The sequence below is a fragment of the Heterocephalus glaber genome, unplaced genomic scaffold (assembly GCF_053883595.1).
Source record: "Heterocephalus glaber isolate CG9 unplaced genomic scaffold, H.glaber_assembly_v1.0 deba00001457, whole genome shotgun sequence".
Classification (NCBI taxonomy): domain Eukaryota; kingdom Metazoa; phylum Chordata; class Mammalia; order Rodentia; family Bathyergidae; genus Heterocephalus; species Heterocephalus glaber.
In genome coordinates this window covers 13,321,632-13,347,355 of record NW_028258305.1, presented here as the reverse complement: position 1 = coordinate 13,347,355, position 25,724 = coordinate 13,321,632, and the positions used below count along the sequence as shown (strand labels likewise).

The following is a 25,724-nucleotide window of genomic DNA, read 5'->3' as shown; positions in this document are numbered from 1 at the left end:
AGGAATGTAAATTAGTTGCAATCATTTAAAAGTTGGGAGAGTTCCCATAAAAATGTGGAATTCTGGTTTAGCAAATAATGTAAAAAGGGGTTGGAGATTTAGCCCAGCGGCATTGTGACTGGCTTACAACCACAAGGTCCTGAGTTTGATCCCTGGTACCAAAAAAACAAACAAACAAAAAAACCCCAGTAAAAATGAGCAGTAAAGCATGAATCTGATCAAGCTTGATGTAGCAGGTAATTTGGATGAACTACAAAGGACAGGGGAATATGCTGAATGAATTTCTCCATGAGAGTGCACTCAGCAGTACTCAGATTGTGGGGACACTACAGCTTAAGTGGCTCTGAGGCTTTAGTAGATAGACTAAATTTTAAAAAGATGGACAGACTAAATCATCTATGGATATAAGCTGGAAATGTCAGAAATGGTTTCTATAAAATTTAGGTGAACAGCTGGTTACTTATAGGGAAGGAAGGGTGTTGAGACTGGGTGAAAAACATGGAGAAGCTTCTGAAGTGGCTGGTGATGTTGTTCCCTGACTTGAGTGGTGATTGCAAGGGTGTTTGCCTTACAAAAACTCATTAAGCCATCTTTTGTTTATATGGTTTTCAGAACCTACACTTTATAATAAAAGGGGTGTCAAGATGAGATAATATGACAATAATCTGTTTCCTTCTACAGCTTCCTCCCGCACCTCTTTCCTCAATAACCAGCTCCTGCATTTTGCACAGCTGCCCCTCTTAGATTAACATGTGTTTACTAGCTAATGACAAAGGATGTGCTTTACTGAATTATAATTCCTCTCTTGTTTCCCGGGTATGCCCAGAATAGGATATTTATAAGGGATTCAAAGCCTGTGTAAATCTCCAGGTTTATGGATATTCTGAAGCATATACTTTCTACATACAATGTTCTCTATTGATTATAGCAGGTTCAACAAATGTTAAATATTGGGATTCTGGGCAACCAACCATATCATTCTAAAGTGACTTGGGTAGGCATGGTGGTGCATGTCTACAATCCCAGCACTTGGGAGGCTGAGGCAGGAGGACAACCATGAGTTTGAGGCCAGCCTGGGCTACACAGTGAGTTCAAGGTCAGCCTGAACTGCATAGTGAGACCCTGTCTCATAAAAAAAAAAAAAAGTAAAGTGACTTACTACTTTACACAAACCTTCTATGTGTTTGGTTCAAATAATAAAATTAAAAGTGCTATATTTTAGGTGGGTATAGTGGCACACACCTGTAATCTCAGCACTCTGGGAAACTGAGGCAGGAAGATTGCAAGATTGAGTCCCGTCTGGGGAACTTAAAAAGAAAGAGGAGTGATGGGGGATATGCTGGGGATGTAGTTCAGTGTGAAGGCCCTAAGTTCAATCCCCAGCACTGGGAAAAAATAGAAAAAGGTGATTTGCCAGTTGAAAAGCTCCACTGTTGTTTGACATGTGTATAGTATAACTCTCTTGTGTAAAGGCAAACAACACTGCCTACTGTACTTTACCTTAGACTTAGAATAGGAAGTTATTGGTTCGAAAGCTGTACTTATCTCTTCTGCATGCAATAAAATAATAGCCCCCAAATCAACCTTAACAGATTCGTGATAAAATATTAGTAGAAGAACCTAAGTAATGGATATATGGGCATTCACTGTAAAGTTCTTTCAATTTTGCTATGGCCTAGAAAATTTCACAATAAAATTTTTGGGAAAAAAAATTCATCTTACCTCATAGTGCAGCATGAAATTTTTATCTTTTATCCCACTACAGACAAAAAGCATAATATAAAAAATATTATAGTGACACAAACAGATTTTTAATAAATAACTAAAAAAGATTTCAGAAGATTAAAAAACATCCTATTGAGTACTACCAAGAGTTGGTCTGAAACAGAAAACATGAAGAATAGCATTTTTTTTTTTTGAGATGGGGCTCATTTTGTTGCCCAGGCTGGTTTTGAACCCTAGCCATCCTCTTTATTTAGCCTCCCAAGTAACTGAGAAGTGGCCTTTTTTTTTCCTGGGGCTTATGAATGAATTCTACATAGAAGAAAACAGTTTTGCTTCAAATACAAGCTCTAGATGTCCAGATTAGAATATTAAGACAGCAGACATATTTTTAAGCATCAGTAACTACTGAAAGAATCTGAAATGTTATAGCCAAAACTTTTAAATCTCATGAGAAGGCGTGGTGGTGTACACCAGTAATTCAAGCACTCAGGAGGCTGAGGCAGAAGATCATCATGAGTTTGAGGCCAGCCTGGACTACAGAGCAAGACCCTCTCTCAACAAAACAAAAATGAAACAAAAACAGAACAAAATGAAACAAAACAAAACCATCAAGAGTTACAATCTTTTCCCTACTCAACATGTGAAATGCAGATCAGTAACACTGAGAGCAATCCGAAGATCTGACTGACAAAGATCTTTTCAGGGTTTGAAAAGAGAACTATTGTGAATGTGTCTAGAAAAATGGGAAAAAATAAGAATTGCAAATTCCCAAAGGCAGGAAACCAGTTTTATCTAAAAAAATGACAGGCATTTAACAGGGTGTTGGCACCCAAGCCTCCTTGGGTGGAATTACAAACAGTACCTTTCCATGCAGGGGATTTAGAAACTGCCTGGGGATGGGGCAGAATCTGTCTAACCATGAAGTACTGCCTTAGGAAAAGAAATCTAAAAAGTCATCTCCTTCAGACAGCATGGTTCAATGATGTGTACTCCCTCCATTTGGTTACAGATCTAAGACTAGGAATTATATGGAAGCGTGCTGGCCAAATCCAGTGTTCTTTCTTATTAAGCTCTATAAGTTAAAAGTGAAAAGGCTAGAGGAACAAAATTTTGGCTAGATGGGAATATAAAACAAACTCTAAGAATTTCTTTCAAGCTAGGATGAATAGACTAGCATCACACACAACTACACTGTCAATTTTTATTATATATGAAAACCAATGAGTGGCTATCCTGAAAATACTAGGGATTAACCTCATCAGTTAACAAGAAGAGGGAAACTGAGTCCTGTAGTCTTCTGTGACCATTAAGCAAGGGAAGGTAAGTAGTGCTATTAAACACTGAAGAAATAACTGACTGTGCATCCTAGGACACTGATGCAGTAGTGCTGGTGGGACTGATTATCTAAAATTGATCAATATTATTTTACTGCTCACTTTTTAGGAACAGGGGAAGAAACTCAAGTATCTCTAAATAAAAAATGTCATAATGTGGCTTGGGATTAGACAGGGTTTTTCATCAAAATCCTCCAGATTATTTTCCAACTGGAATTTTTGCCTACAGTATTTGTTTTCTCTGTTAGAACAGAAAAACCTATCCATTTAAGATTACCTAGGAAATCAGTATACAGACAGAGAAATACACACATTAAAGAATTAAATGCTTTACCAATAAGTGTTCCAAACCAGTGAGTTAGAATATAGTATACACATAAAAAAGATCCTTTCAAATTTCAACTATGTAAACAGAAAAATGAAGAACAGAAATACATGGTTAAAAAAGAAATGATAACTAATAATATTCCACATGAGCTTCAGTTATATACTGGAACATCATAAAACATAACATTACAGAAATATAACTTACTTTATAGCTGTTATAATTTGATCTGATTTTATACTGGATTCTAATGAATCAAACGTAACAGTACAAAGCACCTAAAAAAAGAGGAAAAAAAGTTCCTTAGGCTTTAATACACTAACAGTAAAGATGAAAACAACAACAAAATAACAGTAACAACAAACTATGTTTTGTTTTGGTGCTGGGGATTGAATTCAAGTTCTCTTGCATGCTTAGAATGTGTTCTAACATTGAGATACACTCAGCTCAAAATTAAAAATATTTAAAGAGGGCCGGGGATTTAGCTCAGTGGTTTCACCGCCTGCTGTGCAAGCGCAAGGACCTGAGTTCGATCCCCAGTACCAAAAAAAAAAAAAAATTTACAAGAATCCAGTTAAAAAAAAGTGTGTGTGTGTGTGTGTGTGTGTGTGTGTGTGTGTGTGTGTGCTGGGCATGGTGGCTCTTGCCTGTAATCCCAGCATTCTGGATGCTAAGGCAGGAAGACTGCCAAGTGCAAGGCTATATAACAAGACCCTGTCTCAAAAAAAAAATAAGTGCATTCTATACAAACTAACCATGACACTTAATATAGTTGGTCTTTTTTTTTTGGTACCAGGGATCGAACTCGGGTCCTTGCGCTTGCACAGCAGGCAGCGAAACCACTGAGCTAAATCCCCAGCCCTATGGCACTTAATATAGGAAATACTCATTTTATAAATATTCAAGTTGTATGTAAATCTGAAAAATCCAAATGTCTAACATCATATAGACTACATATGTAAAGCACCATACTAGGAGTGCTAGGGGAGGAAGACAGGAAGCAGAAGGAAGAAATATTTATAAAAGCTATGTATTTGTCCATAGAAGAATCCCCAACAAAGGATCAGGCAATAAAGTTGCCTGCTTTAAAAAAAACAACTCAATGTTCTTTGGAAGGAAAGAATAGAATCCAGACACTCTACAATTAATACCATTCATAAGGTCCAGGACACTCTACACAGAAAGAAGAAATGGCCTATTCTCAAGAGAAAAGACAAGATATTGGATTAATAGACAAAATTTTTCAATAGCTATTATAATCATACTTAAGGACATAAAAAAATTAATGAAAATTCTGGAACTGAAAAATATGTGATCTTATAATTGAAAGGAGATGCTAAGAGTCAGTGAATATGAAGATGGATTAATAGAAACTGTCCACGAGGTGCATTTGCCTAGCATTCACACAGCCCTAGGTTTAATCCCAAGCACTGGGAAAAAAAAAATCACCAATTTGAAGAGAGAACCAACTCTTAGGAATCTTTGGGATATTATCAAAGAGGCTGAGGGTAAAATATGTGTTCTCGCAATCCCACCAAGGGAAAACAAAGAGAATGAGGCATGAAAAAATTGAAGAAATAATGGCTGAAATTTTTCATATATAGTCCACATGATAAAAACCTATATCTAAATAATATACTTCTGCTAGATCTAACAATCCTATGTACAGCAAATAACTAGTTTTTTTAAATATATATTACCTGTGTTTGTCCCCTCTGAAATAATGCTGATCCATGAAGAGTTTTAAACATATCTACCTCACAACTTATATTCCTAAGTGAAGTCAAATCACGTCCATCACATCTGTATTAATAAAGGATTAAATAGTAAAGCTGAGATGAAAGTCACAAAAATTACATGTCCCTTTATCTCTACCAAAACATTCTCAACTCCAGCTATGTAACATAATCCCCTGTAGAACTTTGGAAAATAATAAAGATACTTGGACTCCACACTCAGTCCCACCGAATCAGTTTGAGGTTGTGACCCATACATCTGTACTGTTACAAAGCTCTACAAGTAATTGTGATGTGCAGTGAGGGCTGTGAAGCACTGTGCTACATATTAAGTCCATGACAGACAGTAACTCATCTGCACAATCCTTGTATTCTTTCTTCAATAGGTCTCCATTTTAAAATAACTATTATTGTCTTACTCTTCATTTGAAGATCAGTTCTTTCCTTTGAGCAGGCTGCCACTTTCAAGGCAACTTGCAGAGACAGTGCATGTTTTTTTTTTTTTTTTGGTACTGGGGATCGAATTCGGGACCTTGCGCTTGCAAGGCAGGCGGCAGAGCCACTGAGCTAAATCCCCGGCCCAACAGTGCATGTTTTAATTGTATTAAAAGAAGATGTTAGCCAAGCATGGTGGCATGCACCTGTATTTCCAGTTACTGTGGAGGCTGAGGCAGAACAATGACTTGAGCCAGGAGTGGGAAATCAGATTGGATAGAATACTAATAACTCATCTCAGAAAACAGGATATGTTTACCTTTTATATTCATTCAAAATAATACTTCTAAAAACCTCCTTTGAAACAACATTGAAGGACTCCATTATTTCATATGGATCAGCCTCTGGAAACTTTTCTGTAGAAAAAAGACAAAACAGGTTTTCTATTTTTGGAAGACAGAATTTCTCCAAAGTTCACACCATCAAGTCAATTATTATGGGAGTAAGCCAAGGATTCCACTCTGAATGTTTAGTCCTCAGGCAAACAAAGTAGAAAAATCAAATGTTCTCAAGTTAAATGAGACATACCAAGTATTAGGTACCTCAGATGTGTTGTTATTGAGAATTCATAGAATAATAGTGCTTTGCACTTAGCTTCCTTATTGTATTAGTTACCTGACAAATTCAGCTAACCATATTATGAAAAGGTTTAACTGACAATTTTAAGGGTAGTCATTCTTACTCTTTAGCTTTGAGAACTTTAATCTTAATCTGCAAAATTGAGGAGTACATTTTTTCATATATTATAAATCCCTACCATTTTGAAGCTAACATTTAGCAAATACTTTCATTAGCCAGGCACTTATAGATAGCTTTTTAAAAAATGCCAGCAATCTTCATAATAGCTAATAAGGAAAACTCTAATATTCCCATCCTACAGAAGAAAAAATAGAGACCTGAACACACAGAGAGTAACTGATACAGCTGTGATCTGTACTGTTCTCTCAAGTGCTTGGTTTATTAAATAATGCATAACTTTAAATAACCAGAATGTAAGAAATGGCAACAGAAAGATATATTAAATATTATATTATCATTATATTATATTTTAATATTATACTTCATATAGTTAGAATTGTATGTCACATTTCATCTTTTTTTTTTGTACCGGGGATTGAACTTGGGTCTTTGCACTTGCGAGGCAGGCGGTGGAACCACTAAGCTAAATCCCCGGCTAAACATATTTCTTTTTTTTTTTTTGGTACTGGGGATCAAACTCAGGACCTTGCACTTGCAAGGCAGTCGGCAGAACCACTGAGCTAAATCCCCAACCCACTTCACCATATTCTGTTTTTATCATATTTAATGTTATTCAATAAGATCCATTGCTTAATAATTCCTGGAGAGCTAAATTATCTAAAGCTCTGTATCTTATAATTCCACACAATATTAAGACTAATAACATTATTAATTAACATTTATTGAATACTATCAGCCAGGTACAATTATAAATGATTTACTAATGTAATTCTTATAAACCAGGTATTACTGCAACTGTAAAGACAAAACACAAGAATTTTAAAGACTATCTTTCAGGTTTTCAAATGGCAGGACACAAGACTACCCACTATACAGGGTAAGAGTCTGAAGTAGAAAAGATAGGAACATTTCACATTCAGTATTTACTAGGTGCCTACTCTCAAGTATTGTGTTTGTAACACTCATAGAAGTTAATTTAACTGAAAATTTACTTAAAACTAACGAACAATGAGAATAACTGATTTCTTTGAGGCACTACCGTAGAAATTTAAAAAAAAATTTGTTACAGTGATACCTTGATTGTCAATGGCTTCAAGCTTGTAGTTTCCACTATACGAACAGCAAAGTTTGAAAAAAATCTGCTTGGTATTTGTAACTTTGCTTGATAGTTTAACCAAATATCTGACTTCAAAAAAACTTGTACAGGCCAAGAGTCACCAGTCATGTCTCACCTCGGATACGAAGAGGCGACAATCCCGTCTAAGCAGCGCTCTTGTCCAGACAACATATAGTGGTTGTGTTAGTGCGTTAAAACACTTGTCATTATGCTTTTCTTTTGTATTTCATTTGCATAAAATACTGTAATCATTGCTCCCAAGAACTGGTAAAGCTAAGAGGAAAACTGTGAGAACCATGATAGAGTTAAAGAAAGAAATGATTGTGAAATTTGTTAAAGTCCGAGAAAAATGTATTTATAAGTGTAATTTTGGGGCCTCAGAACCAATTTGGTTTTCCATTTTTTTTTTAATGGGAAAAATATGTTCAGTTCTCAAATATTTCAGTATTTGAACATGAATTTGGAATGAATTCAGTTCAACAACCAAGGTATCACTGTATTTTTCAATTTTTTTTTTTCTAAATTAAATCCAGTAATTGCTGGGCGTGGTGGCACAGGCCGGTAATCCCAGCATTCCGGAGGCTGAGGCAGGAGGATAACTGCAAGTTCCAGGCCAGCCTGGGATACACAGTGAGTTCAAGGTCAGCCTGAACTGCATAGTGAGACCCTGACTCAAAACAAACAAAAAAATTCAGTAATGCATCAGCTGAGAAAGAAATCAGGAAAAACATTTATAATAGCTTAAAAAACAAACACAAAAACCTAAGGATCAAAATAACCAATGAGGTAAAAGACCTCAATAGTGAAAACTACAGAACAATGAAAATAGAAAATGAATTCATGAGAAGATGGAAAGATCTCCCATATTCATGGATCAGCAGAATATTATTAAAATGACCATATTACCAAAAGTGATCTAAAGAGTCAATGCAATTCACATAAAAAATCCAATGACTTTGTGGAAGCACACAAGACCCAGGATACCCAAAGCAACTGAGTAAATAAAGCTAGAGGTATCTCAATACTTGATTTAGAATTACAGTACAAAGTCATAGTAACAAAAATAGTACAGAAGTGGCACAATGGACTAGACTAGAGGACATAGACATAAACACAAGCAACTGTAGTCATCTGATTCTTGACCAAGGAGCCAAAAAATGGAAAAACGTGGAAAAAAGACAACCTCTTTAAAAAATGGTTGAGAACACTGGATATTCATTGTAGAAGACTGAAACTAGATCCCTCTTTCTTACCCTGTATGAAACCAATTCAAAAAAAAAAAAAAAGAAAGAAACCAATTCAAAATGGATTAAAGACCTAGGTATAAAACTTGAAACTTTGAAACTGTTAGAAGAGAAAGTAGAGAGGTTTTTTTGTTTGTTTGTTTGTTTGGTACCGGGGACTGAACTCTGGTCCTTGCGCTTGCGAGGCAGACGGCTGAACCACTGAGCTAAATCCCCGGCCCGAAACTGTTAGAAGAAAACATAGAAGAAACACTTGAAATTACAAACACAAGCAAAGACTTTCTTAATAGGACTCCAATAGCCTAGGAAATATAGCAAGATCAACAAATAAGATTGCATGAAATTAAAAAGCTTCGGCTCAGCAAAGGAAACAATCTGTAGGTTGAAGAGACAACCTACAGAATGGGAGAAAAGTCTGCTAGTTACTTTTCTGACAGAGGATTAGATAGAATATAACAAATAGTCCAATCAATAAATGGGCAAATGAACAGAAACTTCTCAAAAGAAGTACAAATGGCCAATAAGTATATGAAAAAATGTTCAACATCTTTAGCTATTAAGGAAAAGCAAATCAAGCTACATTAAGATTGCATCTCACCTCAGTCAGAATGGCTATCATTAAGAGTATGAAAAAAAAAACAAATGCTGTTGAGGATGTGGGGGGAAAAAGAACACTTGTACATTGCTGGTGGGAATGTAAATTAGTATAATCACTATGGATATCAGCATGGGGGTTCCTCCAAAAACTAAAAATTGCCAGGGGTGGTAATACACCTGTAATCTAAGCACTTGAGAAGCTGAAGGAGTACTGCTATGAGTTCGAGATCAGCCTGGGCTATATAGTGAGTTCAAAGTCAGCCTGAATTACATAGTGAGACCCTGTCTCACCCCCACCCCCCAAAAAAATCAAGCTAAAAAACAGAGCTATCATGGATTCAGGGATACCACTCCTTATTATATACCCAAAAGAATTAAAGTCAGCATACTATAAGGATAACTGCACATTCATGTTTATTGTGACATAGTTCACAAAAACCAAGATATGGAATCAGCATAGGTAGCCATCAACAGATGAATAGATTAAAAACAATATGGTTTATATACACAATGGAGTATTAGTGATAAAGATCAACAAAATTGGTCCGGGGATTTAGCTCAGTGGTTTTGCCGCCTGCTGCGCAAGCGCAAGGACCCAAGTTCAATCCCCGGTACCAAAAAAAAAAAATCAACAAAATCATGCTATATGCAGGAAAATATATGGAACTGGTTATCATCATATTAAGCAAAATAAGCCAGACTAAGAAAGACAAGTATTGCATATTCTCCCTAATATGTTGAATCTAAAAAAGATGGTATCAAAGTAGAAGGGAGACTATTATTAAACAACTGGAAGGGAATGGGGGTGGTGGAAATCATAATGGGAAGATGACTATTATCAAAATACATGCACTGAAACTCAATAATTTGTAAATTAATAGGCATTAATAAAAATACATTAAGAGTAAAATTTACCTTTCAGTTGTTCCTCTGTATCTAATCTTATCTTGTTAACAGCTTCATCTCTGGAAACCTAAAAGAAAGTTGAAGTTCAGTTATATATTTATATTTGATAATGTTTAACATTTCTTTTTTAGTTATACAATTAACACACTGTAAGAGTATTCATATTTTTCTAATAGTATCATTCTTTAAGATATGGTTATTGATTTACAAGAAATATGTTTAATTTATTCAAATATACTTGTGTACTTCTCTAAAACTTGCATTAACAAAAGAAGACAGGAGAAGCAAACAGCCTTCAACTCAGCTTTTTGGTTAGAGATTTTAATTAAAGGAGGACTAATGGGCCAGGGATTTAGCTCAGTGGTGCAAGTGCCTGCCTCGTAAGCAAGGCCCTGAGTTCAATTCCTGGTACCAAAAAAACAAAAAGGGGACTAACATTCATAAGCAAAATTATATGAGTCATGACAAAAGAGTATCCCTGTAACAATTATCTATGAGAAACGTGAGGTATACATACTTTATCATGTTTGTAATCTGTAAAAACTGCGTAAAGTTTCTCCATGGCAAGGCTATTTAAAGTACAAAATAAATGTTAGCATAACAATATTTGAAACATGAGATAGTTTCTATTATAAATGAAAAAATACTGAGCCACAAATTTAATAAACATTTAATAAAGAATTAAAAAATATATACATTGCTGTTTACCACTACTTATGATATAGAATTAAAATTTCTTTCTCTCCTGCCCTCAAGCAAATGACTCACACATGGTACTATGTTCTCATTTCTTGTCTTTAATTGATCAATTAATTCCTTTAGATTTATTCATATTTATTGAGTGCCTGCCTATGTGGCAGGCATTGTTCCAAGCACCAGACATACAAGAATGATTATACTTGAATTCTTCTTGAAAAGCCAATATTTCCCTTAGATATAAAAATATCTCGTCCTTTCTCCTTTTTTTCTGGACACGAGATACAGAAATTACTTGAATCTTGACCAGCAAATACCTCTCCCTTTCATTTGAGATTTAAGATTTATATTCTTTAGTCATTAGACAAATATTTATGGCAGTGACTTTTAAAACATACAAGTACTATTTATCAAGTAATGCATGGTCAGTGCATCCATGTAAATTTTTTTCCCTAGGGGAATTTAAATCTGGCGACAATTTCATATTTTCTTTTGCACAGATGTTCTTACTTATGAGCATGTTTCACAATGTCTGGTAGAGGGGTAAATATCTTCTGAGGTGTCCTCTTGGCAACCCCAATTTCTTTTACTAATTGCTGGATCCCTTGAATTATTTGTTGGGTATATTTTACTCCCACTTTGATAGCATGGCAAAAGTCTTGCTGTAAAATATTCTCTGCAGAGGCTTCCAACATGACTGTTTATAGGGGAGAAAAAAAGATGATTATTGCCACTGAGCCTTTTTACCAATACCATGACACAACAAATAATATGAATCAGTTTTATTTTGTATGATATATCCACCTTTTACAATGTCTTTCTTCAGAATAAACATACTTCCAAAATATCAATAATAGGGCCAGAGATTTAGGTCAGTGATTCCACTGCCTGCCTTGCAAGCACAAGGTCCCGAGTTCGGTCCCCGGTAGCAAAAAAACCCAAAAACCAAAATATCAAGAATAAATTAATAAAGAAGCTTTGCTATTTTAATTTACATTCTCCTTAAATTTAATTAGGGGTTTCACATATGAATGAAACAGAAAAGAAAATAAATTATATTTTAAAATAATAGCTTTGAGAAATAAATCATGTAACATAAAATTCAGTCTTTAAAAGTTTATAATTACATTTAATTTTAATGTGTATTTTAAATGAATTTTAAAATATGCACCATAGTAGGTATCCTATGAAGGCTTCCTGTTTAACAATTATTTACTGTGACCTCCTACTAGTTCTGACTAATCAAATTGTCTAATTCTTGCACAGGTAGGGCAATCATTGCAATAAACCTATTTTAAGCAGGCCTACCAGGGAACTTTAGTTACTGTTCATAAAAAAGTTGCTTTTATGGTTTCATAACAGTAAAACTCCTCTGTAGAACAGGCAAGTCCTACAGTTGGGCTTTTACAATGTTATCTTGTTAAAATCTGTTACTCAGCTTTGAATTTGCATTCTGGAAGGCTAAATAGCCTCCTGGCTACTTGTATGTCATTTTGGGTATCTTTCAATTTGTACAAAGACCATACAAATGCATAGTTCCCAATATATCTCATACATTTAACACACTATATTAAGATTTACCATTATCTGAATCATACTTTTAAGGCTTCCAAGTGTAATACTCAATGAAAAAAAAATCTCCCTATGTGCTTTATATGTTAGAATTCTATCAGCCAATTGAAGTAAAACTATGAAAAGAGATCATGGAAGAACAGAAGGCAAGGCTGAAATAGTACTGGAAAAAAATGGCTAAAAATCTCCTAAATATGGCAGATATAAATGTATAGATGAAAGAAGCTGACAAACCCTAAACAGGGTAAACCCAAAGAAAGGCAGGACAAGATATCACAGTTAAACTTCTGAAAACCAGAGATAAAGAAAGAAATCTCTGCCAGAGAAAATAATGATACCTTAGTGGGGCATGGTGGTGCATGGATGTAATCCCAGTGCTCTGGGAGACTGAGGCAGGAGGATCACAAAATTTTTTTTTTTGGTAGCGGGGATTGAACTGTGGTCCTTGCACTTGCACAGCAGGCAACGAAACCACTGAGCTAAATCCCCAGCCCTGGAGGATTACAAATTTGAGCCTAGTCTAGGTAACTTAGTGACACCCTGTCTCAAAATAAAAAAATAAACAAAGGGCTGGGAATTTAGCTCAGTGCCAAGGCCCTGAGTTCAATCCCCAGTACTGAAAAAGGAAAAGGAAAAAAAAAAAATGTCTGTTGATGAACTAAGGGAATCATCACCAGCAGACCTGCTCTAAGAAAATGGCTAAAGAAAGTTCTCTAAACAGAAGAAACATTAAAAAATGAAAACAAAATTGTAGGCTATCAGGAAGAAAAAAGAACATGGTAAGCAAAAATAAGAGTAAATACTTCTCTTCAGTTTTCTGAATTATGTTTGTTGGTTGAAGCAAAAACAAATATAATACCACTGCCTGACATGGTTCTAAACCTTCAGGCATATTATATCACAAGTGGGGGACAGGCAGGCAGGGGACAGTTTCAATACTTCAATTCCAGGGGTGTAAATAAGTTTCTTCTGACACCATGATACTGAGATGACCACATCTTCTTTTCATCCATATTTCTGAAACATCTTCTCTTACTTAAATTGGAATTAAAGTGGAAAATAAAAAAAAAAACATTTGACATAAGTCATATGTCAAGAAACTGATTTAAATATAGAATGTGAAAAGGAAAATGGATACTCTCCAGTTAAGTTTTCTTTTCATTAAGCCTTAAAGAAATCTTTAAAAAAACACCTTCAAAGAAAATTCCTGAGAGTTCCAAGTGTATAGTCCTGTGTTGTCCAACATGTAACTCCTAGACACATATGGGTATCTGCATTTAAATTAAATAAAATTAAAAATTTGATACTAAAAAGAAAAAAAATGAAAGAAGAAAAAAATTTGGTTCCTTAGTCACTATAGCTACATCTCAAATACCCAGTAGCCATATGTTCAGGTATAAACATTTCCTTTGTTTCATATTGTTCTACTAGGACAACACTGCCACAGATGTGAATAATTTAAATTAAAAGATCATCAAAATGATTATTTTAAATCATCAACCACTTTTAGTAATTAAAGGCAAAGGATTTTTGAGACTAGCCGAAGCTATGAATTCTAGATACAAAATCTCTTTTAAAACATGTACTGGTGTACTTTTTCCTGCATTATATCCTATCATACACAGAATGCTTAGTGACATTAAATGTACCAGTTGAAAACAAGCATCTAAATGTTCTTGTGCAGAATACTTCTACAGAAGCAATCTAGCAGTTGATAGCATGGAGAAATTACTCTTGCCCTAAGGTTATATTTTAAAGATTCATATTAGTAAATATTTTAATAATGAAATAGTAGCAATAATTATTTTTTGTATCCAAGAAGTTCCACCATGGTGCTATTTGACAAGGGCCCAATACTAACCATAACATATTTAAAAAAGGGTCAAAATGTATACAGTACTTGGTGTATTTTATGAAGAGAGAAACAGCTGGCTGAGTATCTTCATGGAAATAGTAATGCAGAAGTCAAAAAATAGAGGTAATTCCTAAAGCCAGTTTCCTTATAGTTTGAATCATCCTGAAACTCCCTCTAATTATCCAAAACTACCCTCTGAAGTTTACATAACTTCTAGCATCTCATTCTTCCATCTAGAGAGCAACAGGTAAGAATAACTAACTGGGAGGCTGCCTATAGGATTTCTATGGGAGGCCACAGATACAACAAAGATCCTTAGTTCATTCCTCTAATGTCCATTTAAAATTAGAGAAGTTCAACTCTAAAGTAGATAGGATTTATATGACCAATTAGAAGAAGGTTTGTGTGTCTTAATAATAATAGCAAGTATTAACTTCATGCCTCATGCTAGGTATGAGGTATTATGCTGGGCGCTATGATTGTGCTGGAATCACCACCTTTTTTGTTTGTTTTTTTGAGACAGGGTCTTGCTATGCAGTTCATTCAAGCTGGCCTTGAACTTACTATATAGCACAGGCTGGTCTTGAACTTGCAGCGATCTGCCTGCCTTAGCCTCTCAAATGCTGAGATTACAGGTGCATGCCACCACACCCGGATGACTTAACACTTTCAGTTTCTTTTACCTGAGAGAAAAATAAATTCCCACCTTGTTTAAACCTTGTTTGGTTTGACAAACACAATCTCCAACCAATATGAGGGTAGCACACAACTCCTGTTATATGTGTTTTGTCTATCATATAGTACCTAGTACTAACTCGATTAGTGACCAACATACCTGTACTTGGAAATAAAATGTGTCACACATAATTTATATAAAAAAGCACTAATAGTTTCATAGTTTGTTTCATCAAAATGTTCCTGCATCATTTTGAAGATGCCATTTCAAAAAGTCTAGGACATCAAATGCCACAGTAGAATAAACCAATAAGTTCCCTTAAGTCATTTGTCCAAGGTCATATGATTCTAATGGGAGAGGGCAGGTTTCAAACACAAGACATTTTGACTGCTAGCTAAAGCTCCTTCTTCTATCCAATAGAATGAGGTCCTGACTCATTCATGCAATTATGGCATTTTTATTACAGGAAGTGAAAGGGGACAATATTTAGTATATTTCTTCTACTTTATTACTAGTTTTCCACCTATCAGAAATAAGTTACCTCTTTGTCAGAGGATACCAAGCACACATAAAGAGATGAATCAGCTAAATTAAAATATTTAAACTAATAAAACTATTAATTTATTACCAGATTTAGAACTTCTATAGACAAAGCTACTAGTCTAAAAACAATTACTGAAATTATCTTGATAAAGATTTTTGTGTATTTTAATTAAAATTGCACAACATTCTATAGTTTTAAGTATTATCTAATATGAAACAAGAGCATGCCCAAAATATGCAGAGATAAAATGAAAATCTTTCTTATTACTCACAAAATACATGAAAAAAAAAGAGCTTAATTGCATTTTTTAAGAAGCCAGACTTGCAAGTAAAATCCAGGATAAATGTTATGTTTAAACTACTTACCAATCTGACTTTTAGGTGCTCCAGCAACCACTAAATTTAAAGTACTAGAAGACATTTCTTTTCTTGTTGGGTTAACAATACATTCTCCACCAATCATTCCTATTCTTACTGCCCCTAAAATATATAATATATTAAAACATTACAATTTTTAATTAAACTTTCACTTTTCATGATATTATTTTAGTGATGGCTTTAACCCCCTTATTTTTGATTGTGACTACAGAATAAAATTCCTATTTCTTGATGATATTAAAGGCACACATAACATCCCATCTCACCCTACCTTCTGGACTCAAAAGACCACTGTGAATTGTTCAAAGGTACCACTTTTTTATGGTTATGTTAATGCTCTTCTCCTAGTCTAGACTGTACCCTCGTCAGAGCAACCAAAGATGTTTGTGTGAGTCTACTGAGTTCAGATTATACACTGACTACTTTGAGAAGCCCTCTTTGACAACTTAAAACCCATGAAATCAAACTTGGCCTTTTCTATCATTTTTCAGTACCTTGGTATGCCTTTATAATACTACTAGTAAATAATTATGTGCCTGTTTCTTATGCTGATAATAAGAACCACCTCTTTTTCCTTTGTATTGCTAATTTACAGTATGCCTTTGTTCATTCAGTGCTTAGCTCAGTAGTCTAAGACACGCAATAATTATTTACTTAATGAATCTTTTTATGTTGCACAATTACAGCCTAAAAAAGTTATTATGTTTCGTCTATCTTATATAATATCTTTTTTTTTTTGGTACTGGGGATCGAACTTGGGGACTTTGTGCTTGCAAGGCAGGTGGTGGCACCACTGAGCTAAATCCCCAGCCCTATAATATAGTATCTTGCAAATTACAAACATTTTTGTTTTATCTTGAAAGAATAAAGAGTAGGTACTCTGATAACTTCCCTGTGCAAAGAAAGAAAAAGTCTTCCTAACAGAAAGAGGCAACTAAGAAGTCAAAATATCTAGACATAAAATCTATAGTACCATAACGTCCTGCTATTGGAAACAAAGCCCAAGGCAAGGATGAACGTGACTGAAAGGCCTGCAAAGAATCTTAGGATGTCACCTAATTCAACTCTTAAAGGGCTAATAAATCAGAGTCAATAAATCTATGCTTTCGGTATATCATGCTCAATACTATGTATTGAAAGAACATAAACAGTTAAGTTTTTAAAAAATCCTAACTTACCAACAGGTCCATTCCAAGGAATATCTGATAATGAGAGGGCTACTGAAGCTTAAAGAAGGAGAAAAATAAGAACTAAAATTAAAATATTTCATTGTTTTTAAAAATCAACAGTGATAATTTTAATCTCTATTTTTATACTTACCACCATTAATTGCTAGGACATCAGGTTCATTAATACCATCTACTGCTAACAGATTACAAAGGACCTGGTACAAGAGAAAACTTTGAAGAACTTAAAAAAAAATTACTTGATTTGGGAGGATCATCATTTAGGCTAATAATTTGGCCTACAGTATAGGAGTATTATATGGTTAAAAGCCTGGGCTTTGTAGCCAATCCCCTAAATTTTGGCTAACATTTAACTGAATCTTTGTCATGAGGTACATTACCTAAATCAAACTTTAAAAGTTTACTCATCTTTGAGCGAGAAATGCCATCTTCCTAATGGGTTCCTGTAAAAACTACAGGTATATTGCACATGAAGCACTTGTCACAACATTAGCATATTGCAAGTATTCAGTAAATGTCAGTTACATATTTTTATTATTGGCTTATAAGCAAAGATGAAACAAATCAATGAACTTATACTGCAATGATGTGTCTATGTCATGTTTTTGAGAATAATTTCCTTTAAATAAAATGCTTACATAAGTATATATGAAGCATAAATATTTAAAGTATAAGTAATTATCCAGAAAGAAAATAATATTTAGCAAGTATTACAATATAATAGAGGTTCAGAGGATCCAATAATAATAAAGATAGGCAAATAAAAAGTGCGTTGTCTTATTCTGTTACTAATATGACCTACAAGGTCCAGCCACATAATCTGATCCCCATCCAGTTCAATCACACTGATCTTTCAAACTCATCAAATCCTTTCCTGCCTCACAGCTTTCTCGCTTTTCTTTCCATCTGCCTGGAATGCTTCCCCAACACTCCTGGTTAGCTAATTTCTGCTCATAACTCAGGTGTCAGCTCAAATTCACACAAGTAAAAGTTGGCTTTTTAAAAATGATTTTTTTACTGTAAGGTCATTGATATTGGTACATCATCAAAAGTCTTTATAATGTTTAGCTTGGAATTACAGAGATTAAATCATATTTGACCATCTGGAAACAAATAAACCTCAAGAAGAACTTACCTGTGTATCATAAAAGTAGCCAGCTGGAAAGAGAGGTCTAATTGATCGATCTGTCAAAAGAAAGAAAAAGATATTAATAGTACCGACAGAGATGCTTTAGAGTTCAAGACATTTGAACTAACACAATTAGCTGTTCAATATGTCAAAAAACAAAACCCCTTGGACTGATTTGCTAAAAAAGATCATAGATAAATATCAGTGATTCAATTAATATAGACTATGACCTAAGAACAAAACAGAGAAACTTAAGACCAACAGCAGACCAAAAGAAAATGTTTGCTTGGTATTGTGTCTGATGAATACATATATACAAACTATCAATTTCTGGTTATAAGAACTCTATGTTGCAAATACTTCCACAATATTTATGGATATCAAAAATTTGGAAGATTACAAACATATTTCAGTTGATAAAGACATTGTTTTAGGAATTACTATGCTGAACATAAAAATGAAAAATGCTAGGGATATATTCAGTGGAAGTCAGGGAAGGGCCATGGAATTCATATGCTTAATGCTCATATGCTTAATGCTGATCTATTAATTTAGTCAACAAATATTTACTAAATGCCTATTCTGTGTATGATCATGAGTTTTTTTCTTTCGTGGTCACCACATTTAACAGAGGGAATAGAGAGTAAATAATCTCCAATGGCAGTTAAGCAATCAAGGGAAATTTAAGTTACTGTAGAACACAAATGGAAAGGAAGAGTTGCTAGCACTGGCATATCCAAGAGGTTAATGCCTCTGTGTTAATGTCTTACCAATTATTCGACTTGTAAGAATTTCTCTATCAGAAGAACCAATTTCTCTTCTAAGGTAGTTTGTGGGAATTCTACCTGCTGCAGCAGCCTTCTGTCTATAGTCAACCTGAAATGGCAATGAAAAAATGAAGTTCATATGATTTCTTTTTTTAGTAAGACATTATACAACCCAAACTACCAAATATGAATTTTTCTGAGGCTTTTACTTTCTGGGCTATGAGTAGAGGATATTTTATTTACTTTTAGCCTTTTGTATATCTCAGGGAATGGAGAGGTCTTAGAAATGTTTCAACCAACTAATTAAAAAAAACCCTTCCACTTAGCAGTCAGGTGACTTCTTAGCCTCAGTACTTCCCATAGTAGCTTACTTTGGTAAAGTCAAACATTGCCTTTTTAGTTACAACTGCATTCCCCTCTTCATATTAGAAAGAAGCCATAAAACTTTAATGAATTCTTCACTTAATATATACTTGCAGACACATAATGAAGGGAAACCCACAAAGGCAATGAATTCATTGTGTATTCAACATCAAAGTACTCAAGTACTTTCACTGATCTCATTGACTCATATACTTAAACATTCTAAAGTATATTTACTACCAGCATGAAAGTTGGTAATGCAGCAATGAGCTTACATTCTTTTAACCACCCAGTATCAAACAAAGGGAAACGCTTTGTTGTACAAAGTTTTTATTCTGCATTCCTAGACACTGAACAAAAACATTTCACATTCTACTTTTATGTTACATTACAGTTCAGATACATCAACAAATACTTACTACCAAAGGCATGAACTGTGAAGGTGAAGGTTTTGTTTTGCTGACTGCTGTGACCATTACTGCAGTATCACCTGACTTAGTAAACATAAACAACGATAAATTCAACTGAAATCATATTAACATAAAAGTAGCAATTGAATGAATCTTCACTGTAATTAAGCTCAAGGAAAGGTATCTCTTATTCCATGTGATTATAACAAAGTATTCACAAGTTATTCAATCCTGATCTTTTCTATATAATCATGATCACTATTAAAATAGTTGCTGAGTTTTTCAAAGGGAGAAAAGGCTCACTGATAGCCATATCCAATGAATCAAATCACATTTTCTACTTCTTATGAAGAAATTTAGGCTAAATGTTAAGACAATTTCCCAAGTATTACTATTAAAGAGAATAGTGAAATCATTTTCTCCAGAAAAGTATAACAGATTTTATTGAAAGAATACAATAAAACCACAAGTTTGGAAGGGATCTTAAAGGTGACTTAATACATCTAGCCCTCTGACTCTCATTTCTGGAATGATTCTGACACTAGAAATAATCTTAGTATTAGAATGAATCTCTAATATCACATTTCTAAGTTGTATGGTGTTATAAAGATACTCAGTATCAGACTCCATAACCATTTTAAATTGAAATTTTAGGAACCTAGACTTTTTACCTGTACTACAGCAGAGCCATCTGCAAATCTGGCCAGTTTTCCAGAAGATATTTCTAATTTTCTGTTTAAAAATAAAAATTCAATACAAAATTACTTAGGTCATCAGTACAATTCCCAGTTTAGTATATAATAATCAAAGATTGTGATAGAAGAACTAAGATTACCAAGCTCATAAAACTTCCTAAACAAAAATAGACAGAATTCATGATCATTATCAAAAATACAAAAGGAACTTAAGAGCTGCTAAATACAGAAACCAAAGCTCACCATTAACCTAAATAAGAAAGTATTTTTGAAGTGCAGAACTTAAATGCCTTCATAAATGTTAATTCCGATTTACCACCTTAGTTCAGGCTCTTGTCATGCCTTGTCCAGTTGACTGCCATAACCTTTGAATATACAAACTGGTCATTTCCTTACTTAAAATTCTTTAAAATTTCCCCTGTTGTGCTTAGCACAAAATTAAATTCCTAAATATTATCTATAAAGACATTCAAGTTTGACAATAGTACCAGTTTAATGGTGAAAGAATATAGTAATCTTTTCAATCAATGGCACTGGGACAACTGGATATTCACCTGTATGTACAAAAGAATGAAGTTGGACTCCTTTTTTTTTTTTGGTACCAGGGATTGAACTCGGGACCCTGCACCTGAAAGGCAGGTGCCAGAATCACTGAGCTAAATCCCTGGCCCCTGGACTCCTTTTTCTTATAAAAATAAAATCTAAGTTGGGCATGGTGGTGCCTGCCTATAATCCCAGCACTCTGGGAGACTGAGGCAGGAGGACCGCAAGCCCTGCTTGGGTCATTCAGCAATTTAGTAAGACCTTGTCTCAAAATTTAAAATTTTAAAGAGGGGTAGAGATGTGGCTCAGAGTGAAGGACTGAGGTTTAATTGCCAGTACTGCAATCAATCAGTCAATCAATCTTAACTCAAAATAGACATGAGATCTAAAAGAAAAATATAAAATTCTAAGAAAATAATATAGCAGTGAATTATCATAAACTTGGGTTACACAATGTCTTCTTAGATATGACATCAAAACCATAACTGACAAAAGAAAAAATAATTTGGACTTCATCAAAATTAAAAACTTTCATTCTTAAAGAATATCATCAAGAAAATTAAAGAAAAACCTACAGAAGAGGAAAAAATATATGCAAGTCAAATACCTGATAAGAAACTTGTATCTAGAATATGTAAAGAACTCTTATAACTGAACAATAAAAAGACAGAGGTCAGCAAACAATCCATGGCATGTACAGTTATTCAACTAAGAATGTTTTTTACATGTTTAAAGGGTTTGTAAATACACATATACATACAGGAATACGTAAGAGACAGTATGTGGCCCACAAAGGCTAAAATATTTACTGTCTGGTTCTCTTCAGAGACCTTTGCAGATTCTTGACCAAACAGAGGTCAGCAAACAATCCATGGCATGTACCATTATTCAACTAAGAATGTTTTTTACATGTTTAAAGGGTTTGTAAATATACATACACATACAGGAACATGTAAGAGAGAGTATGTGGCCCACAAAGGCTAAAATATTTACTGTCTGGTTCTCTTCAGAGACCTTTACAGATTCTTGACTAAACCCTGTCTTATTTTTTAAGAGTTAAAAAATAATTTTTCAAGGTTAATCATTCATTAAGTTACAGAGGGAAATACAAAGCCAAAATTTATTTTTCTTTTTGTATAGATGAGAATAAAACAAATTTTAAAGTACATTCTAAAAATTTAGATGTACATATAACGTTAGAGATGCAGCTCAATGGTAGGGTACCTGCTTTGCATGTGTAAGGGCCCAGAGTTCAATACCTAGTACCACAAAACAAAACAAACAAATCCCCCAAACAAAGTTAACTATATAAAGTATGCATTAGAAATTTCATTTCTAACAATTTAAGTTTTTAAAAGTATTTTTTGACTTGAAAAATAAACGATCGCTGGAAAAAGTACGTGCTTTGTGAGAAACTCGTGCTTTGTTGATTCTGAGAAAGTTACCTAACCTATTTCGAGCCTATGTTGTTTTAACTATAAAACGAGAGTAATAGTACCTTTAGGTATAGACGCAAAAAGATTGCGCGCATCATTTAACTCGCGTTCAACAAAACTGATTCCCTTCCCTTCCTACCCTGAGTTACACTGGCCACACTTTTTTAGGCAATCCATTGAGTTGGATGACGTAAGCATATTGTTAATTTGTTATCTCGAGGTGGAAAGTTTTCCACTGTAGAACCCACAGGTCTCCGAAAGTAAAGAGAATAGATGCCAGATGGATAGACAGGCTCAATGGAAGAAAGGAAGCCCGGAATAGAGCAAGTGGTAGGTTCAAGAAGCAAAGGGCAGTAGATAGCAGAGAAAGGAGGAGGATCCTAAGAGACAGACTCCAAACGTGGAATGGAATTTAGGTTTGGATAAAGAGTAAAGGATACCTGAGAAGTTAAGGCTTCCGTATTTCTACGCTGAGTGATTAAAGTACTAGTGCTAGCCAGACATGACACCCCGTGAAAAGACAGGGAACGCAGGCTGTTCCTTACCTGTTGCCTAAGTCCACAGATACAGCTCGGGACCTCGTGCCACTCCATAGTGCTCGTACTTGCAAATGAGCGAGTGCCAAATTCCGCTCAGATAGTCGGAGGGGACCATCACCCAGCGGCCGGAGCCGTAGACAGGAGCAGCACTGCCTGCAAGCAGCCATGACACCCAGCACGCGTTCAGCCCGGGCTGTGCCCTGATTGGCTCACACTACAGCCCAAGGGGCGGAGTCGATGCTGTTTCGTTTCCGCGGTGCCTGCGGAACGCCTGGGAAGTGCAGAGCTTTCGGCTTTCTACGAAGACTGGGGAGGGTCAAACCTATCAGAATGAGATTACCATGTGACTTATTTTTCTCTTTGCTTTTATCTGCCAATGAAACGCAATTAGATAATATGCTTCTTGAATGTGTGTACTATCGTAATTTAAAAGAGCTTGAATAATATAAATAAGTGTTTAATAACTAAATTCAGTATATTAATAGAAATTAGCGAACAACACATTAATATTATTTGGCTTTGTTAACTAAAAATTAGAATTTTTGTGGTGGATCACGGAACGAAATCTCCCTCTGCTCGTTTGTCTTGGTTTATTTTTATAGATTTTGCGTAACAAATGTTACTACAAAAGTTTGTGTTAATTGATTTGTAGTAAGTTAATTTTATTTTTCATTGACCTATATAATATTTTTAGGTGTCTGTTATCCTTTTTGATTTGTATTCATTTACGTTGGTAATATTTAACAAATAATTTTTCCAACTCTTACATGTAAAATGCAAGCTACTATTTAAAATAACTTTTTTACAGTGAAAAAATGTTTTTAGAGTTTAAATTGATAAAAATTTTAAGAGGTGGATAAATTCTCCCAGCCATATTAAACCAGTCTGCTAGAAGCTTTTTATGTAGTTCTTTGAATCATTGATCATTTTTATGTATGTTTCTCCTTAAGATTATAACCCCCAATACCACAAAGAAAACCAAACCACCACAACTAAATCCAATACATGCAAATGTAGTTTTAAGATTTAAAAAATGTTGAGCTATAAACAAGGGATTTAGTGGCAAAGCAGTTTTCAGACCATCTTGCTTTCATGAGCAGAAGAAGGGACTAGAAGGGACTAACATTAATTCTGTTTATAAGTATTTAGTGTTAAAGTAATTTTTTGCTCTTTATCTTTGACATTAGCTCCTGCATCTGCAGTGATTTCGAGAGTAACGCATTGAACTCTGTTATGAAGACAAATTTATCAGAATCTACTTGCCATGATTCAACATGACTTAGGATATAGAGTAAGAACCCAAAATCATCTTTCAGTACATAGAAACTGTATAATCATTTTCATTCAGTATTGTCCAATACATAGGCTTGGAGTTAGCCCTAGCTTGGTCTAATCTTGTTATTCACCAGTTGTGTGAGCTCTGTGAGCATCAGGTTTCCTGTCTATGAAATAGTAAGAAGAACTTTGAAGGTCTTTTTTTAAGATTAAATGATGTTTATCACAGTACCTGGCACATTGTCAACACATGATAAATGGTATATTCAACTTTGATCCAGCCTTTTAAAATTTTCCTTCTAGTGTCCTCTTTTACAATACTAACATTCTTTCCTTCAGAACCCCTGAATCAGTTAGTTTTCACCCAGCTGGAAGTGCTTGAAAGGAGCATTTACACATTGAGCTCACCTTTATTTGTTCATACCAATTCAAAATAATTGGAGTAGTAGTGAATGAACCACAAACTCAAAAGTAAATATGGGCAGTGAAATCTTGTGGCAGAACTTTGTTGTAAAATAACCATGCTGAAGATACACAATATATTTATATTAAGCATTTTTAGGTTAGCGTAGAAACAAACATATAAAAAGTTTAAGTTTTTGTATTTGTAACTTGTGAAGCTATGATCCATGAGATTCCATTAAAGACATGTTATATTGTACAAGTAAAGTTTTACCAAGTATAATTCCATGCCACAATATTATTTAAAAGGAAATTTCTCTACCTATGACACTTAAGGAACATTAAAAATGCTCTAATTTAACTCTTCTTAGACACCTTTTCTCCTTTATTCACATTCAAATGAACCTGCATCAAAAATAATACCACTGCAGGTTTTGAGGAGCAATTTCATTTATTTTTTTTGTTTTTATTTTTTCAAATTTTTTTATTGGTACATTTTAGGTATACAACACATTTACATTTCTCATTGGGAACTTGTACGTGTACATGATGCATCTTGGTTCTTACTTTTTCTCCATTCCTAGCCCTCCCTTCACCCCCTCCACCCTTCCCTATTTACAAAGACTTTGTTTTCATTTTTTCCATTCCTTGTAATTTTTCCTTTCCCTTCTTTCCTTTCTCTTGCCCCTCCCACTACCTCTATCCTTTTGGACCTTTTCTTCCTATTTTGCATTATCAATTATTCATTCTAATCATTGGTACATTTTAGGTATACAATATAATGACATTCATCATAGGAAATTTGTACCTTTACATAGTCTCTCTTGGTTCTTATTTTTCACCCTTGCCCAGCCCTCCCTTCAACCCCTCCATTCCTCCATATTTACAAAGACTTCGTTTCCATTTTTCCATTTTCTCATATTAATTCCATTCCCTTCTTTCCTTTCCCCTACCCCTCCCACTTCCCCTTCCCCTTTGCCCCTTTTCTTCCTATTTCACATTATTTATTATACCTTTTAGTCCTTATTTACACTTTCAGTTTCTCACCCTACAGAAAATATTCAGAATTTATACATGTGT

The 25,724-nt window shown here is 34.5% G+C and overlaps 1 protein-coding gene across 2 annotated transcripts in view; it reads right to left on the bottom strand.

The window, feature by feature from the left end:
* The window catches only part of Pnpt1 (polyribonucleotide nucleotidyltransferase 1), a 40,213-nt gene extending 17,041 nt beyond the window's left edge, over positions 1-23,172 (bottom strand). The window contains exons 1-15 of one of the 2 annotated variants that reach the window (XM_004867257.4): positions 22,974-23,172; positions 20,426-20,486; positions 19,764-19,838; positions 18,985-19,090; positions 18,221-18,270; positions 17,219-17,282; positions 17,077-17,124; positions 15,887-16,000; positions 11,385-11,571; positions 10,696-10,747; positions 10,188-10,245; positions 5,875-5,971; positions 5,085-5,187; positions 3,592-3,662; positions 1,723-1,759 (exon numbers count right to left, since the gene is read on the bottom strand). In XM_004867257.4, the coding sequence (XP_004867314.1) occupies positions 1,723-1,759; positions 3,592-3,662; positions 5,085-5,187; positions 5,875-5,971; positions 10,188-10,245; positions 10,696-10,747; positions 11,385-11,571; positions 15,887-16,000; positions 17,077-17,124; positions 17,219-17,282; positions 18,221-18,270; positions 18,985-19,090; positions 19,764-19,838; positions 20,426-20,486; positions 22,974-23,134 (1,284 nt within the window). In that variant the 5' untranslated portion in view covers positions 23,135-23,172. The remainder of the gene's footprint in view (positions 1-1,722; positions 1,760-3,591; positions 3,663-5,084; positions 5,188-5,874; positions 5,972-10,187; positions 10,246-10,695; positions 10,748-11,384; positions 11,572-15,886; positions 16,001-17,076; positions 17,125-17,218; positions 17,283-18,220; positions 18,271-18,984; positions 19,091-19,763; positions 19,839-20,425; positions 20,487-22,973) is intronic. The other variant, XM_013066461.3, reaches the window with a different exon arrangement.
* Between the last annotated feature and the right edge of the window lie 2,552 nt (positions 23,173-25,724).